Source organism: Anastrepha obliqua, chromosome 5 (genome assembly GCF_027943255.1).
Source record: "Anastrepha obliqua isolate idAnaObli1 chromosome 5, idAnaObli1_1.0, whole genome shotgun sequence".
In the NCBI taxonomy this organism is placed as follows: domain Eukaryota; kingdom Metazoa; phylum Arthropoda; class Insecta; order Diptera; family Tephritidae; genus Anastrepha; species Anastrepha obliqua.
Genome location: NC_072896.1, coordinates 86006686 through 86023491, shown reverse-complemented (window position 1 = coordinate 86023491; position 16806 = coordinate 86006686). Strand labels below are relative to the sequence as shown.

The 16806-nt window shown below is 40.6% G+C and overlaps 1 protein-coding gene across 1 annotated transcript in view; it reads right to left on the bottom strand.

The window, feature by feature from the left end:
* LOC129248860 (cadherin-related tumor suppressor) overlaps positions 1-16806 on the bottom strand; it is a 126609-nt gene that overhangs the window by 88088 nt on the left and 21715 nt on the right. Inside the window, exons 4-5 of the mRNA XM_054888472.1 lie at positions 15090-15291; positions 3613-3953 (exon numbers count right to left, since the gene is read on the bottom strand). Of these exons, the coding sequence (XP_054744447.1) occupies positions 3613-3953; positions 15090-15291 (543 nt within the window). The remainder of the gene's footprint in view (positions 1-3612; positions 3954-15089; positions 15292-16806) is intronic.

Below are 16806 nucleotides of genomic sequence, written 5' to 3'. Positions count from 1 at the left end.
AAAGTTTTTTGAACCGTATCGTTACTGGTGATGAAAAATGGGTGCTTTACAATAATTCTGTTCGCAAACGCCAATGATTAGATAAAGATGAAACACCAGAACCGATCCCTAGAGATGGCCTTCATCCCAAGAAGATTCTCCTGTCTATTTGGCGGGATATGACCGGTATTGTTTATTATGGACTTCTGGAACCAAACCTGACGCTAACTGTTGATTATTTTTCCCATCAGCTATCAAACCTGAATGAGGCACTTAACAAAAATCGACCGTCTTTAGTGAATAGACGCAAAGTTTTGTTTCACCACGACAATGTAAGACCTCATACCGCAAGGCAAACATTAGGCAAGCTGAACGAGCTCGGGTGGGAGCTAATGCCGCATCCACCATACTCTCCGGATATTGCACATTGTGATTATCACCTTTTCCGTGGACTTCAATTCCATATGAGTAACAAGAAGTACTCCTCAAAAGAAGCTATAAAAAGGGATATCGAAGCGTAATTTGGCTCCAAGGACAAACAATTTTTTGAGCAGGGAATTAAAAATTTGCCTAAACGGTGGGAAGATATTGTAAATAATGAAGGAAAATATATTATTGATTAATAAATACTTTAAACATCTTTTATATTAATTTTAAAATCACCTTTAAAAAACGCACGAACTTATGGACTGACCTGATATTATTAGATTGGTTTCCTAGACCTGAAGAATATGAGGGAAATGAAGTTCTAGCTAAAAAAGACCAAAAACATGCCTCTAATTGGCCCTGAGGTTTTCTGTGAACTTACAAAAAGACATAGGTATTAACGAATTTCTCACGAAGTGGGACTGTCGTCTTCACTCACTCTATGAACTTCGCGAACTGATTTATTATTACTTATCTACAGTTTGAAGCCAACTCCGAACTGTGGATATTTTTTTTAAGAGGAGTTTTTTCATGGCGAAATACATTCGGAAGTTTTGCCATTGCCTGCCGAGGTGCGATCGCTATTAGAAAAAACTATTTTTTCATTTTGGTGATTCACCGATATTCGAACCTGCGTTCTCTCTGTGATTTCCGAATAGTAGTCACGCACCAACCCATTCTGCTACGCCGGCCGCCGTCAAACCTTACTGAACAGAAACATCGTCCCATTTTGCCATTCTTGGCTGTCAAACCATAGTTACCGATATCGAGAGCTCGTATGCTGCTAAAAAATACCCGATAACATCGACAAGAAGCCGAAAAAGCATTTGGAGCTTAGGGGAAGATAGTTTTCTTTTTCTCCGGCTGATTACAACTATATAAAGGGTGGTTAAATTTCAAGGGCCGATGTTCAAAGTGAACCGCACCTAAACGTCAACGACACGGTTGGACTTCTTTCTTTGGAGTTATTTTAAAGAAAAGGTGTACGTCGATAAGCCAGCAACAATTCAAGAGCTAAAGAATGAGATAATTCGGCACATTAACGGCATAGAACCTCAATTATGCCTCAGCGTTATCGAAAATTTGGACTATCGGATGGAGGTGTGCCGCCGAGACCGCGGCGGCCATTTGGCAAATCTTTTCTTCCATACGTAATTTAATCATACCAATATTATCATAATAAAGAGAAGTGACAATAATTTCCTAAAAAAATTGTATTTTATTCAAAATCAACACCGGCCCTTGAAACTTAACCACCCTTTACATATATATATATGGGAGGTTGAATTAGTTTTAAAGGTTTTTTCGAAGATTTTTTGGCTTTATTGTGAAAAAACGGTACAAAATATTTTATTTGAAGTATTGGCCATCGCTAGCTACAACTTTCGCCCATCTTTCGGGTAATTTCCGGATGCCGTTTCTCCAAAATTCTGGCCGCTGCTTGGCTATCCATGACTAAACCCATATTTTGGTAGCCTCGTACGAGGAGAACCGCTGGTCCGCCAGATCGAGACTCATATGCCGGAACAAATGATAATCGGAGGGAGCTATGTCTGAACTATACGGCGGGTGGGGTAACACTTCCCAGCCAAGCGTTCCAAGGTATTTTTTGACAGGTTGAGCAACATGCGGCCGAGCGTTGTCATGTTGCAAAATAACCATGTCGTGCCTTTTTACCATTTTCGGCCGTTTTTCTTTCAATGCCCGGCTTAAACGCATCAATTGCAGTCGGTAACGATCCCCCGTGATTGCTTCGCCCGGTTGGAGCAGCTCAAAATATACGACGCCGACCTGATCACCAAATGCAGAGCATGATTTTTTTGCCGTGAATATTCTGTTTGGCCGTCGACGTTGATGCGTGGCCGGGCAAACCCCATGATTTTTTGCGTTTTGGGTTATCGTAGTGGATCCATTTTTCGTCGCCAGTCACCACCCGATGCAAAACCCTTCCGATTTTGTCGCTCGATCAGCAATTCGCACGTAAAAAATCGCCGTTCGACGTCGCGCAGCTTCAACTCGTACGGGACCCAATGTCCTTGCTTTTGGATCATTCCCATCGCTTTTAGACGCTTGCAAACGGTTGATTTATCAACGCCCAATGATTCAGCAAGCTCTTCTTGGGTTTGGCACGAGTCCTCGTTTACCAATTCCCCCAATTCCGCGTCCTCGAACTTTTTGGGCTGGCCAAGACGCTCCTTGTCTTCGGTGTGAAAATCACCACTTTTGAATCGTCGAAACCAGTACTCACATGTTGAAATCGACGGAGTATGGTCTGGGTAGGCCTCCTGCAGCAATTCACGGGCTTGGGCTGTATTTTTTTTTCAAATTGAAGCAGAAAGGCAAAGCTTCCCGCAAATTGCGTTTCGACGGCACGAAAGTTGACATACTCGGAGCACGAAAACACTGCGTTGTTTATACTTCAGCGAAATGACAGATACTGATAAACAAAGCCTAGGGATGAGGCTTTGTCATGAATATATATTCAGTATTGCCAACGCGATAAAGTGATAAATAGCGCCATCTGTGTGTCACCTTTAAAACTAATTCAACCTCCAATAATTGGCGCGTACACCCTTTTTGGATGTTTGGCCGAGCTTCTCCACCTATTTGTAGTGTGCGTCTTGATGTTGTTCCACAAATGGAGGGACCTACAGTTTCAAGCCGACTCCGAACGGCAGATATTTTTTATGGGGAACGTTTTCATGGTTGATTACAACTATGACAGTATGAATTGTAAGGGTATACCCATTGCGGCTGCTTGCTCACTTTACAGAATTACTTCAATCGCAGTTTGCTCTAAATTTTACTACTCCGTTGCGCGCTATATTTTTTCATTTTGCTTTATTGCGCCCTACCCCTGTCTAACTGTATCAACGTACCAACGCGCCTATGCAACATTTTCCCATCGGCCATTACGGCATACCAGCGCATATTTAACAGGCCATCAGCAGCACAACTACAGCCCACCGGCATGGCCGCCTGTTGCATGCGGAAGGCTTGCCAACAGTAACTACACGCGAATTTAAGAGCCAGCGCGCACCAATTAAACACGCACACATACACATGCACATACATGTGGAAAATTCTCAAGCATTTTATTTTTCTTGTGTGTAGTATTGTTGTGTTGTTGCGGCTGCAGTATTGCAGTATAGGAAGTGACTGCGCATGAAAGCATATTATTTTTCTATTCTATTGCATGCAAATTACCTGCACTGTTGATGATAGACGTTGTTGCGGTTGTTGCTCCACATATTGTTGCTGTCGGTGTTGACGTTGACGTCGTTGTTGCTGCTGCTGCTGCTGCTGCTGTTGGTGATGCTGCTGATGTTGGAGATGCTGTGGCTGATCGGTCGCTTCGTTGTATGTTATTTGTGTTGTTGTTGTTGGAAATTCTTTGGCACAATCTCTTGCGGTTACAATTAAATTATATGAACTTTTAGTTTCTCGATCAAGTTCACGGCGTGTACGTATCGTACCGTTGGCAGCAATTTCAAAGTCGTTATTATCATCGCCCGACGTAATCGCGTACTCGATGCGCCCGTTATCGCCTTGATGAAAAATGGGATAGAAATAAACAAAAGAGACCAATAAGTATAACAAAAAATAGGCACTTTGTGGAAAAACTAAGAAAAATAAAAAAATAAAAAAAATCTTTAAAGCAAAAAAAAAAAAAACTGATTAAAAAAAATTGCATCAAAGCCTTACAAATCGTATAAAAAGGTGAAAAAAGTAATGCAACAAATGGCGCAGCAGTAGCCGCACCACAGCATCACTACTGCTGTCGATTGCCGTGCGATTGGGTATCGTTAGTTTGCTTGTGGCTGCTGCATAGTTGCTGGTTAGCTGTCTACTTAGTTCGTCAGTAGCGCAAAGTGGTTGCTGTCGCTTTGTTAGCAGCAGCTCGCCCGGCGCTACCTTATTCTACCGATTTTTGCTATGCATTGCTCGTTTTATTGTTGTTTTAGTGCTCGTATATTATTACTGTGGTGAAATTATAAATTATTTGCTATTGCAACCATCAAACTTTCCTTTTGTCTTCGCTCCTGCAGCGATTTTCGTTGTAATTTCAAATTTCTCTACCGCCGCCGATCTGCCTAACTTTTGTGGCATTTTTGACTTTTCACTTAAAACAACTCATGTTTTTTCGCTACCCTCACGCCTTACACACCGCTCTGCGCAACCACAAGCGCGCATACCAGAAAAAATATTAAATTCTGCGGTAAATGCAGCAGCAGATAATTTGATGAAAATTATGACGCCTTTTTAAATTTGAAGTTAACTTTACTTTGCCTGTATGCATTCATCTGCTCACGTTTGCCTACATCCCAACACTTATTTGGTTGTGATTTTTCTTGGCCTATCGCCATTTTCTCGCCTAACTTGTAATCATAACTGTGCCGCGCTAACTTACAACTGCTTTTTGTTTTTTGTATTGCCCCGTTTATGCTTTATTGCTTTGCTGCAACAGCCACGTATTTTTCTTTACTTTTTTTGCTTGAATTTGTTTGGAAAACTGCTGGCACCCACTCAAAAAGCGCAGTGGCACACACGCCGCTACTTTCGTAGCCACACTTTCGACATAGGCCTCAAAAGTCATGGCACTTCAGCCTCCAACTGGTAGGCAACTTTATCATATCAACTCATCCCGCAGTGGTTGCTGCATCTTCTTCTAACTATATGCTACAAGGTGGCCCTCGAACGCGAGGACAGCTGGAATGCAGTAAAGAAATACATTGAGAACGTACCACGAAAAAAAAGGTAGACCTCAACACAGTACAACATAGCGATGCCTCACAGAAAGAGACATAAGAACACGAGCCTCTGGCGTCGAAGAATGCTACAAATATTGCGGACCCAGACGTGGTTGAATAGTATTGGTCCATTTCATAGACGTCGTTCCGCAGTAATGCATAAAGTAGTTCCGTGAAAAGAGTCTCCTCAGAAGGAGAGGCGAGATGGTTTTAGTGGCGGTAGACGACGGTCGCTATAGGTAGGTACGTAGGTAAGATGGCAAGAGTACCCCAAGCACACTTCAAGTAGCACTTACGTGCCGTTTTGATACTATAATGTGGACCATTACGTTTGAAAAGAAACATTTTAGGAAGAGAAAATCTTCTACAACCAACCACTGCTGTTGATGTAGTAGAGGAGAGAAAAGGGATCTAGGCTGGACAATTTCTTTAAGCCATCCTCAAAGGGCACGCTAAGGAATCTCAAGCGCCTTCCCGCCACAGCCGGACATTTGCAGAGAGAGTGCTCAACAGTCTCTTTCTCTGCATGATCCTCACAGCTTCTGCAATAGGGGTTGTACGGAATTCCAAGCTTCTCCGCATGAGTACCGATCACCCAGTGACCAGTGAACACCGCAGTGAGTTTGCAAATTGAATGGTGGGGCATTCCCATGACCTTAAGCGTTCTGTTTATATATTGTAGTATTTGGGCCATTGCGTTTTCGAAGTAGCACACGAGGAGACAGAACTCTATCTGTCTTGCGCTTTTTTAGAAAGAAATTGTGTAGTTTTCCTTTAACAACGGTCAAGGAGTCACCGATGTCTGAAAAAGGGACAACTGAAACCGGTTCTGTCGACGCCTTCCTGGCAAGCTCATCGGCAATTTCATTTCCCTCTATATTCCTGTGCCCAGAAACCCAGATAAGGGAAATGTTTCCTGCACGTTTGAGACGTTTGAGTTCCTCCTTACAGGAGTTCACCAGAAGAGAGCTGTAATTCGGCGACGACAGGGCCTTGATCGCAGCTTGACCAACGGTGATCGCGAAGCATTTTGCATGCTTGCAAAACGCTCCTCGTTTCCGGCAGTTTAAAGGAGACCGAAGTGCTGGCTGATTTAGAGTAAGCCCCCACTCCCACTCCAAACTCCATCTTGAATCCGTCAGTGAAAGCAGAGGTACCTATATCCGTGCCGACTCTCCCCTCTTTCCAATCTTGCCTGCTCGGAAAGATAGCCCTAGCACAGCACAACCCTCAAAACCCAGTTTGCGGATGGAGAGATCAGTGCGAGGTACAGAGAAGGAAGGGGTGATCTGCTTCAAGATGCTAGTATATCTTACAGGAAATTGTCACCAAAGGCCAATCTCCTTCAACCTAATGGCGCTCTGAGCAGCAATGGATTTAACTTGCAGATCCACAGGAAGTAAGTGCAGAATAACGTTGAGCGCAGCAGTGGGACATGTTCTACAAGCCCCAGTGATGCCCACACATGCAGTTCTCTGCACTCCCTCTAGTTTAGTGGTGTTGTAGCACTTTTGAGCAGCTACCCACTAAACTAGGCAACCATATGTCAAAATTGGCAGAACCACTAAGTTGAACATCCAAAGTACGACACGTGGCTTCAGACCCCATTTTTTGCCGAACATAGATTTATGTATAGGCGTAGAAGGCTATACTGGCCTACTTAACTCGATTGTCTATGTGCAGCTTTCAGTGGAGCTTGGGGTCAAGTATTACACCAAGATACTTGACTTCCAATGCGAGTGTAAGACACTGATTGTTTAATCTTGGAAGCTTAAAATGTGGAGGCTTGTATTTCCTACGGTCGCTGTAAGTGCGAAGGCATTTTGAACCTTACCTCAACCACCAAAAAAAAAAACGAGACAAGGTGGCGCAAAATTAATCATCCAATGGGAAGATTTATAGTGTTTGCAAATTTCTGCAAATCGCATTGCGAACGGCGGATGAGCCAAACAGCAAGCAATGGAGCGCGCAAAGGTCAACTAAAAACAAAATTCTCCTTCACACAAAATATTTTTTTTTTTTTTCATTTACTAAAAAAGTTATTCAAAAACAAAATTGCTGTCTAATTTTGTGCCACCTTGTATAAGCACCAGCACTTTACTACTGTTATATACCTATGACTACTTCTACTTACTACTCCTATCACCGCTGCTGTTTCTCGCATTTCCTTCAATGGCTGTTGGTTTTCTGCACTCTACGTCATCGCTCAGCGCGAGCGCATCACCATTGTTGTTTTTGTTTAAATTATCATTGTTGCGATTTCTTTTTTGTTTATGATAAATTACTGTTGATTTAACACTTAAGCCCATTTACCATTTAGCTCTTCAGAAAGAGCAGCTACAATGCACCCAGCAAAAACGGGTAGTTAAGAGTAAATTTCGCGATTGAAATTTGTTGAAAAATTTGCGCTTTACCCTTTTACAGCAAAAGCTCTATATGCCGTTTGACTCGTTAAATCAGAGTAGTTAGGTTGAAAAAGAATAATTAGAATGGAATAAAATTAGGCTGCTTACTTATCTCACCAATAAAGTGAACTTTATCAACGGATAAACGTTTCTTAGCTTTAAGGAGCTCACATAAAAGAAGAAAATTTCGATTGAAAAAAGGTGGTATCACAATGGGCAGGCCTAGGTTTGTTAGTTGGCAACCACTATACCTACCTACACTTGGTTCTACTTTCTTAACAAACCAATAAAGTCAACTTTACTAATTTGCACTATAAACTAATCTTGAAACACGGTTGCTAATAAAAGCTAACAGGTAATTAACTTTAAGATATTTTATTTATCTAACCAATAACGTGGACTTTACTAAGCGAGCTTTTAGATTATTCCTAATTTTAAAGAGTTCGCGTCTCAGAAGAGAAGTTCATTTGAAAAACAAACCGAAAGGTAATAGACTTTCTTATCTAACCAATAAAGTAAACTTTAGTTACCTCTACGATAAACTATTTCTGAAAAAAGTTAAAAAGTAATGTTCCTAGAGATACTTTTTTTTATCAACCAATAGAGCGAACTTTATTAGCCGAGTAGATATACTACTCTAACTTTAAAGAGCTGGCGATTGAAAAAACAAAACTGAAAGACAGTTAAATCACCCCTGATGGCCGCACTAATACTGACATTAAGGGGGGAAGCTGGTCTAGAATTTTGAAAAAATCGAAAATTTTTTTTTTGTCTTAAAAGGTGCTTTAGGGTCTTAGAAATAATATACCAAATGAGGGATGCCAGCAAAAATGTCTAAATGCCCAAATTTTTATTCGACGGCAGTGCCTCGCAGGTATACCCCGAACGCTATTTACAACTTTATACGCGTTTTTCTCGAAATCACTTTTTTTAAACTGGCCGAAGACATAACTCGAACAAATCTTTACCGATTCTTACGAAATTTTGACAATACATTCGAAATACCTTTCTCCGGAGACGTACGTAGGATTTTTTATTTATATTACATAGTTTTTTTTTTAATCAACAATTTTATGTCGTTCTTTATAGTGAAAATTGTAACTTTTTGTTCAAACGTGCACCATTTCGCGAAAAAAAAAAATATCAAAAAAATCCTACGTACGTCTCTTTCTGTTGTTATATAGAAACTAAAAAAATTTTATTTTTTGATCCAGGACAAAAATTAAGGAGTTTACGTCTTCGGCAATGGACCCACTAGAAAAAAAGGCGCCTTAGGAGAACTGCTGGATAGCGGCCATTTTGAAATTAATTCAGACGAAAAATTTTGTATTTGTACCATGAAAGCTATATTATTAAACCTATTTCACAGATTTTCGATTGATTCCTTTGTTGAGTCAAAATAAATTCATAAAATATGCCCATTTTTTGCGCTCTAGACCAGCTTCCCCCCTTAAGTACAGCATAAGGAGAGTCAGAGCACCCTTCGCTACGCTTTAAAACATATTAGCTCTAAGCAAGTGACCGCCAGGACAAAGCTAAGGATTCACAATTCGAATGTGAAGTCTATACTGAAGTCATACAGACTCCAAACTTTTCTAAACAGCTGTTTAAAAGCTATGCCGCGCATACTGGGCTTTTAATGACGAGCTCCTTACTTGAAACGAAACGAAGGCCGGTTGAGATTGAAGTACGCAAATGAAAGTGGAAATGGGTAGGCCGTATAACCCGTAAACCCGCATCTGACCTCATTAGAATGCTCCTAAACTAGAATCTGCAAGGCTCTCGCCGAAGAAAACGGCCGAAAGGAACATTGAGATGAAGTCTGTATGACGAATTCACGACGAATTCCAGCGGCATGAGTTTTTACAATCTTTGGTTTCAACAGAATGGGGCATCATGTCAGACAGCTCTTCAAGGCACTATTTTCGGTAATCGGGTTATCAAACGCCTTGGTGTTGCCAACTGGCCGCCTCGGAGCCGTGATTGGCCTCCTCTGAACTTTGTTTAAATATCGATGTTGAACCTAAAGTACCTCTTACGTCACTACCCAGCATTTTGTGGATCGCAACTAAGTTGCCTTGGCATTGCAAAGGGCTGCGATATGCAATTTAATGGTGGATGGCAAGAAATGATACCTCCCACTTCTTGCAGCCCATCCACTGTGTTCGCCTTCTCGTGGAGATGCTGCTAACCGAATGTGGAGACCGAGTAGGCAGCTTTTTCAGAAGTTGTAAACCTCGGTGAAGGCGCTAGGAACAAAAGAACTTTGGTGAGCCCCCTGAAAAGGGAGTGTTCTTTAGGGTGTCACCCTAATATCACTATAAAAAACTTTGTCACGATTCAAACGCAGCCTCGGCTAAGGAATGACCAATAATGGCACTGAATCTTGCAAAACGCTTAAAGGATTATGATTTGAGAATTGGGAAGTTTCTTAAGTTTAAATTATTATCTTCCAATTTGAAGTTACTAGAGTCTAAATTATTATCTCGCTACCAAAAGTTAAGGATATACAAAATTTTGATCCGCCCCATGCTTACCATGCTGGTTGCGAACTATGGACGCTAAAAACTACTAACATTAATCAGGTAATGGGATTTGAAAGAAAAATATTGCGAAGAATATATGGACCTGTAATACTGCAAGATTGCACCTACCGAATTAGATACAATCATGAGCTGGAGCTATAGCAAAAAACGAAACTGTGATAAAATTTATAAAATCTCAGAGGATAAGATGGCTCGGGCACTTGCTTAGTAGAATGACCAAGTAGAAAACAACTCGAAAGGCGATTGAATTACGCCCTGTTGGAGGCCGAAGGAGAGGACACCCCAGAAAGAGATGGCTCGAAGAAGTGGAAGTTGATCGTGAAAAGCGAAGCGTGCGGCGGTGGAAAGAGATAGCCTTAGATAGAGACACATGGCGCAGGGTTGTGAATGAAACAGTGGTTCACCCTGGATTGTGATGCTAAGAAGAAAGCAGTTGACTTAGTTGCCTCGGTTCTGTCGTTTGCCTCTCATTGAAAGATATCACGGATCAGAGGATCAGCAGTATACCCCGGGTAGGATCTGTAGCCTTCCGCTTCATCCAAGTTAACCTAACCTAATCTACTTCTGGAGTTATTCACTTTAGTAGTTGAGTTGCTAGCTCGCCTGGGAGTTAAACAATTTATTCCAAATCGCATTTACAGCAGCATATTTTAAGCCAATTACATTTTTGTGTGCGGTTTTCGTCCACACCTCTGAAAATTGTTACTCAAACTGAAATTGTTTTGTCTCTCTTCTTTGCTTCTTTGTATTTGTTTTTACTTCTTTTTTTCTCATATTATTTCTAATCCTGTTGCCACCGTCGACATTCCTAGCTTAATTTATCGCAATAAATAAAAATGGTGAATGGTGAAAAGCAGCAATAAAAAAAGCCAATGAATGGCAAGACGTCTCAAACAGCAGAGCGACACAGCAAATGCGCAAACAGAAGCTGTGGAAAGGTGTCAGTCATAAATCGTGAGATACTCATTTTTCTGCGCACTTTTTATTGCTGCTCCCCTATAGTTGTTTGTGTGTTGTTGTTTATGTTGCACTTTTTTGACAAACTCGCAGTCAGCAGCCGTAGTAGTTTCATCGTTTGCCAGTTGAGAGATATTATGATTACTTATTTTATTTTTACCACCAAACAGACAGACGAAACATTTAAAGTACTTACGGTTGCTTAGTGGGTCAATAGGTGAAGAACGTTTTTAAATGCGCCAACAATCGTAAAGTAATTTTTCGTGTAGGAAAGTGTGGCAAGACTGGTGTGTACGCCGTAATAAAGGCAAGTAAGTTAGGCGCTTTGGATGCTATGAAGCGAAAAAATTAACGACTGGATGAAATCTAGTTTTGAATGCGAGTTTCACTGAATGCCTGCATACCTTTTGTGAATTTAAATATGAATATATTATTTTTGCTTTTTTGCAATTTGTTTTTAGAAAATCGAAAAATTAAATTTCGCACAAATTTATAGAAAATGCCGCAATTTGCCAAATTGACCATAAAATTTGATGTCTCTATGCCAACAAAGCTCACTTTTTTATAGTTACATGCAAAATTTGTGGCCCATTTTATTGTTAGTAGCTGCAGACATTTGTGGCAGTCAGCGTGCCATTACGTAATGTCGTCATTATCGGCTTTGCTGTTGTTGTTGTTGTAATATTATTAAATACACACCCAACAACATTTGGGGAAAACTGCTGCTGTGACAGTCTAAATGCGCGCCGTTGCTATGGCATAAGCAGAGACTAGGGATGCTAATTCCGTAATCTTGATGTTTTTTTTTTTGAAAATTTTGAAAAAATAGAAATATCAGTTTCGGGATCTTGAAATTCGGTAAACCCAAGATTCCGGCGTCCCAATGCCTCTAAAGTATGAAAAATCTAGTTTTTTTTTATTTGAGTACCTGGATAAGTTATGCATTTTTTTAATTATTGATAGAAAATCGACATTAATCCATATTACAGTCTGAATGAGCAAAAATTAGAAAAGTTGTGCAAGATTATTAATTAGATTAGATCAATTTAGAGGTACACACAACTTGCCCATTGGTACTTTCTCAGCAGGTTTTCTGTGCTATGAATTTAAAATATGGTTAGAAAACGCATTACCAAATGCTTTGCCATTGCTGCAGTCATTCAATAAATGAATAGCTCCCAATTTTAGTTTTTATGGTTTTTGCACCTACAGGGTGAACAACATGAAGTGTTACCTATTCAAAACACCATAACTTTTTTGTGTGAAATTAGTTTTTATTGACTTCAAAGACAAAATTGTTCAAAAATGAGTACAATTCTAAGATATATATATACTTTAGCTCGATATGACCACCTTTTGCCTTGATTATAGCCTTCAAACGGTCAAAAAATGAGTTGCATCTTGCACGGATGTGATCTTGAGGTATATGATCTTGAGAATGGGCCAATCTCGTATAATCGTTTTTTTCAGCGCATCCATACTGGCATATTTTTTAGTCCTCACCTTGCTCTCCAAAATGGACTAGATGGAATAGTCCATCGGATTTGCGTCTGGCGAACTCGAAAGTCATTGTGTGGATAAAATGAAGTGTAAAACATGATTTTTTAACTATTCTTGGTTCACACGAGCTTTATGAGACGTTGCCGAGCCCTGCTGGAACGTCCATGATCTACGACCAAAATGTTTGCCTATTCACGGCTCTAAGGCAGCTTCTAAAACATTTTCCCGATATTAAGGTGCATTCACTTTGACACCAGGCTCGATAAAAACGATTGGAGAGCGTCCATCAGCGGTCACTGCGGCCCAAATCATTACTTGCGATGGGAAATTGCTTCGAGTGGCCATACATAGGCTCGAATTCTCGTATGAGTGTTCGGTCAAGTAAAACGATCGTTTTGAGTGTTTATGAACTGCTCAATTGGGAAATTTTTTTCATCAGAAAACACAATGTTAGGAAATTCGCCACGTTCGTGCAAGCGCAACAACTCCTTTGCTCTTTCGCACCGAACTTTTTTTTGCTGGGGTGAAGGATCGTGTGCTTTTTGGAACTTGTAAGCCTTGACCTTGAGCTCATTTTACAATATGCGTCGAATGCTGTCTTGCGTTATTTTCAGTTCCTTGGCCATTTTTCTTCCACTTCGACGTGGATTTCGTTCAAGTCGAGGCTTCACTTTCCGAACCATTGTTGGCGTTGTTGCGGTTTTTTTTTGGTCCACCTCCATAGCGTTTTGCAATGCTACCAGTATCATTGTAACGTTTTATAGTGCGATACACAAACATTTTATTCACTTTGAGGTGACTGAGCTCAAGAACAATGAGCAAAGAACAATTTTCAGCCAAATATAACGCAATCACACTATTACGTTTGAATTCCATCACAAAAAAAAAAAAAAATCAAAAAAACTGAGACGCAAATGCTTTTGATGGCTTATAAACAATATACTGAACTGTCATTAAAATAATTTTGACGTTGATGTCATAAACTGTTTTACAGATACAAGCAGTGTGAAGTTGGTAACACTTCATATCGTTCACCCTGTAAAGCGCAATATTAAGGGATAATAGGAGACAATTTTTCTGATATCTGAAAATATAAATTGCTGTAGTTTTTCGCTCTTAGACCAAAATTTCAGTCTACTTGCCCTAACTTGCGAACTTCACACCTTTCACTGAACTTGTCCAAGTATCATACTTGCAAATGCCTTATTCAAAAATATCTAACATTGTGTGTGTACTGCAGTGTGTTAGTGAGTTTGAGGGTCTTGGCATTATCCTTGATAACAAAGTTTTTTTTAATAACCATATAAAATATATTACTTCAAAATCTTTCTCCATATTAGGATTCATCAGACGGCACGCCACTAAGTTCTCTGATTCCTATACCATCAAGTCACTCTACTTATATACATCGCTTGTTAGGTCTCATTTAGAATACTCTGTTTTTATTTAAAGACCAAGTAGTCAGCAAGCTATCAATAGAATCGAGTGTGTGCAAAAAATGTATCTCAAATATGCCTCTCGGTCTCTGAACTTCATTGATCTCATGCCATCATATTCTGCTCGTCTCATGCTTATAAGTGTCAGTCCTTAGAAATTCGTCGGTCTACGCTGTGTCTGTCCTTTCATCATCATCAAGCTGAGGGTTAGCTCTAGCAATCACTTAGGAACCTCTATACCCTTTCATGGGAAAAACTTTGAATATACTTAAGTATGCCGGTAATGCTCTCATTGGTCGTGCTTTGCGTTAATTAAATTCCATTAGTAATGATGTCGTTTTCGTTTTTTTCGCGTGCATTACTCGCAAATTTAGTCTAAAAGTTTTCCCCAAAAAAGGGGTAAAAATTGCGAAGACTTCTTTGAGGCACATTAAAGCCTATCCGCTGAAGTAGAGCTGGGCAATCGGCGATGCTATCAACAACATTGAGATCAAGTGAAAATGAAAGGACCGGTCTTCTATTGTATTTCCTAGAGATTTCGTATATAGATTAATTAACATTATAAGATGGGACAGAGGCTATGCAGTTTGGAGTAGGCTTAAAACTGGAGGAGGAGAAGCTCGGCCAAACACCTAACAGAAGTTTATTCGCCAATTATTTATTTATAATTTTTTTATTGCGTCATATGAAGCCTAGAGCCTAGAAGAATAAAACTCCAATATCCTTAAACTCTGTTACACTTTGTAGTACCTTATTAGAAATGTTTGAGGATGTGTTAAACTCATGCCAGTTGAAGCTTCTGAGCATCCAGTGACTCTTTAACAGATGAGAAAATTTTAAAATCATCCATGAAAAGCACGAAATTCGAAAAGGAAAAACATTTGCGTATGTCGTTGATAAAAATTCGAGCATGCATTTGTAGTGAATTAAAAAAAGCTATATTCCGTTATCAAGTTCGGGATCGTCATATTACTTTTATGTAGCCTCGAAAATCCGGAAGTTTCGAAAACCCCAGATCTTGGCATAAACAATGGCCGCTTATATTAAGGCGAACTGAAGTAGGTATGTGCTTCCTTAAATATTTCTTACCTGAGTCAATGTCTGTTGCTGTGACCGTTACAATCGGTGTGCCAATCGATACATTCTCGTATATCTCATTCGAATAACTCATCGGATCGAATATGGGCGCATTATCATTCAAATCCAACACATTGCAATAGACAGTCAATGTGGTCGAGAGACTGGGATGCCCATTGTCCTGCGCTTGCACCTCAAGGATGTAATGTTGTACCTGTACGAAGAGATAAAGATGGGTAGTAAGATAAAGTAAAATTGTAATAAAATGTATGTTATATTTAATAATGCAACTATGGAACTACGCAATGAAAATCATGCACCTTCTGTTTCTTTTTAAATCGAGAGAAAGTCCCTCTATCGGAGGAAACATTTCTCTAAATTGCTGGCTGGCGATGCCGCTAGGGAAATAAACCCAGCACCATCAATTGAAGACAACGGCGTGAATATTCCTCCACGTAACTATGACGAGGTCACTATCGCTATCCAGCGACTAAAGAACAACTAGGCAGCTGGAGCAGATGGATTGCCAGCAGAACAGTTAAAGGCCGGCGGCAATCAGCTGATTGGGTGCATACAACAGCTTATGAGTCAAATATGGCTCGGAAAAGCATGGCAAATGATTGGGATCTCATTGTCCTTTATTATGTATCGAAGAAAGGCGACCCTTCTACATGCGCCAGTCTTATCGCCATCCCATATAAGGTTCTGTCGAGCGTATTGTGTGAAAGACTAAAACGATATGCTCGCTCACTGATTGGACCTTATGAGTGTGGTTTTAGATCTGAAAAGTCCACTATCGTCCCAATCTTCTACGCCACTTCCACTACGCCAAATCCCGGAAGAAACCCATAAAAAAGATAACGCCATAATCCCTCATCTCTTTGTCGATTATAAGGCTGTTTTTGATAGCCCGATAAGAGATTGCCCATATGCCACAATATCTGAATAAATTGATTCGGCCTTGCAAAATGCCATTGAGCAACAGTCCAGCTCTGTGAAGGTAGGAAAAGAGCTCTCCGAACCTTTCAAAACCGCGTGAGGTTTTAGGCATGGTGATCCACTATTCTGCCCTTTCCTCCGCCCTGCAAGCGAGATGTTACCACAGCATTTTCCGCTAGCGAAAGAGAGTCAACTAGAGTGGGTCTGATAACGAGGGCAAGACGAATTTTGGATCCAGCATTTCAGCGGACAACTAAACTTTTGAAATTGTCAAGGAATTTATTTATCTTGGCAACGCCGTCGATGTCAGCCTGGAGCTAAACCGACGAGTGCGGCTTGTTAATAGGTGTTACTATGGTCTCAGTAAACAAATATGTAGCAGAGATCTCGCTTGCCCGACAAAAGTAACACTCTGCAATACGCGTATCTTACTCGTGTTCCTCTATAGCGCTGAAGCATGGGTTGAGTCACAGACTGATGCAGCCGTTCGAGAGATACGGGTATTCGCCAGAAAGATACTTCGGAAAATCTTCGTCCTCTTCGTGTTGGCGAGAATTACTACCTCGGAATGAACCACGAGCTGGTCCGGGCTGTCCAAGAAAGCAGCACCCAGTGACTTTAGTCGTCTAGCTGCCAACAGTCTCCTTCTCTGAAAGGTCCCTACAGCTTCTGCAAGGGGGGTTAAATGGTAATCCTAGCTTTTCCGCGTGTGTGTCGATCGTCCAGTGACCGGTAAACACAGCTAAGAGCTTGGAAATTAAATGGCGAGGAGTCTAAAAGACTTTCTGAG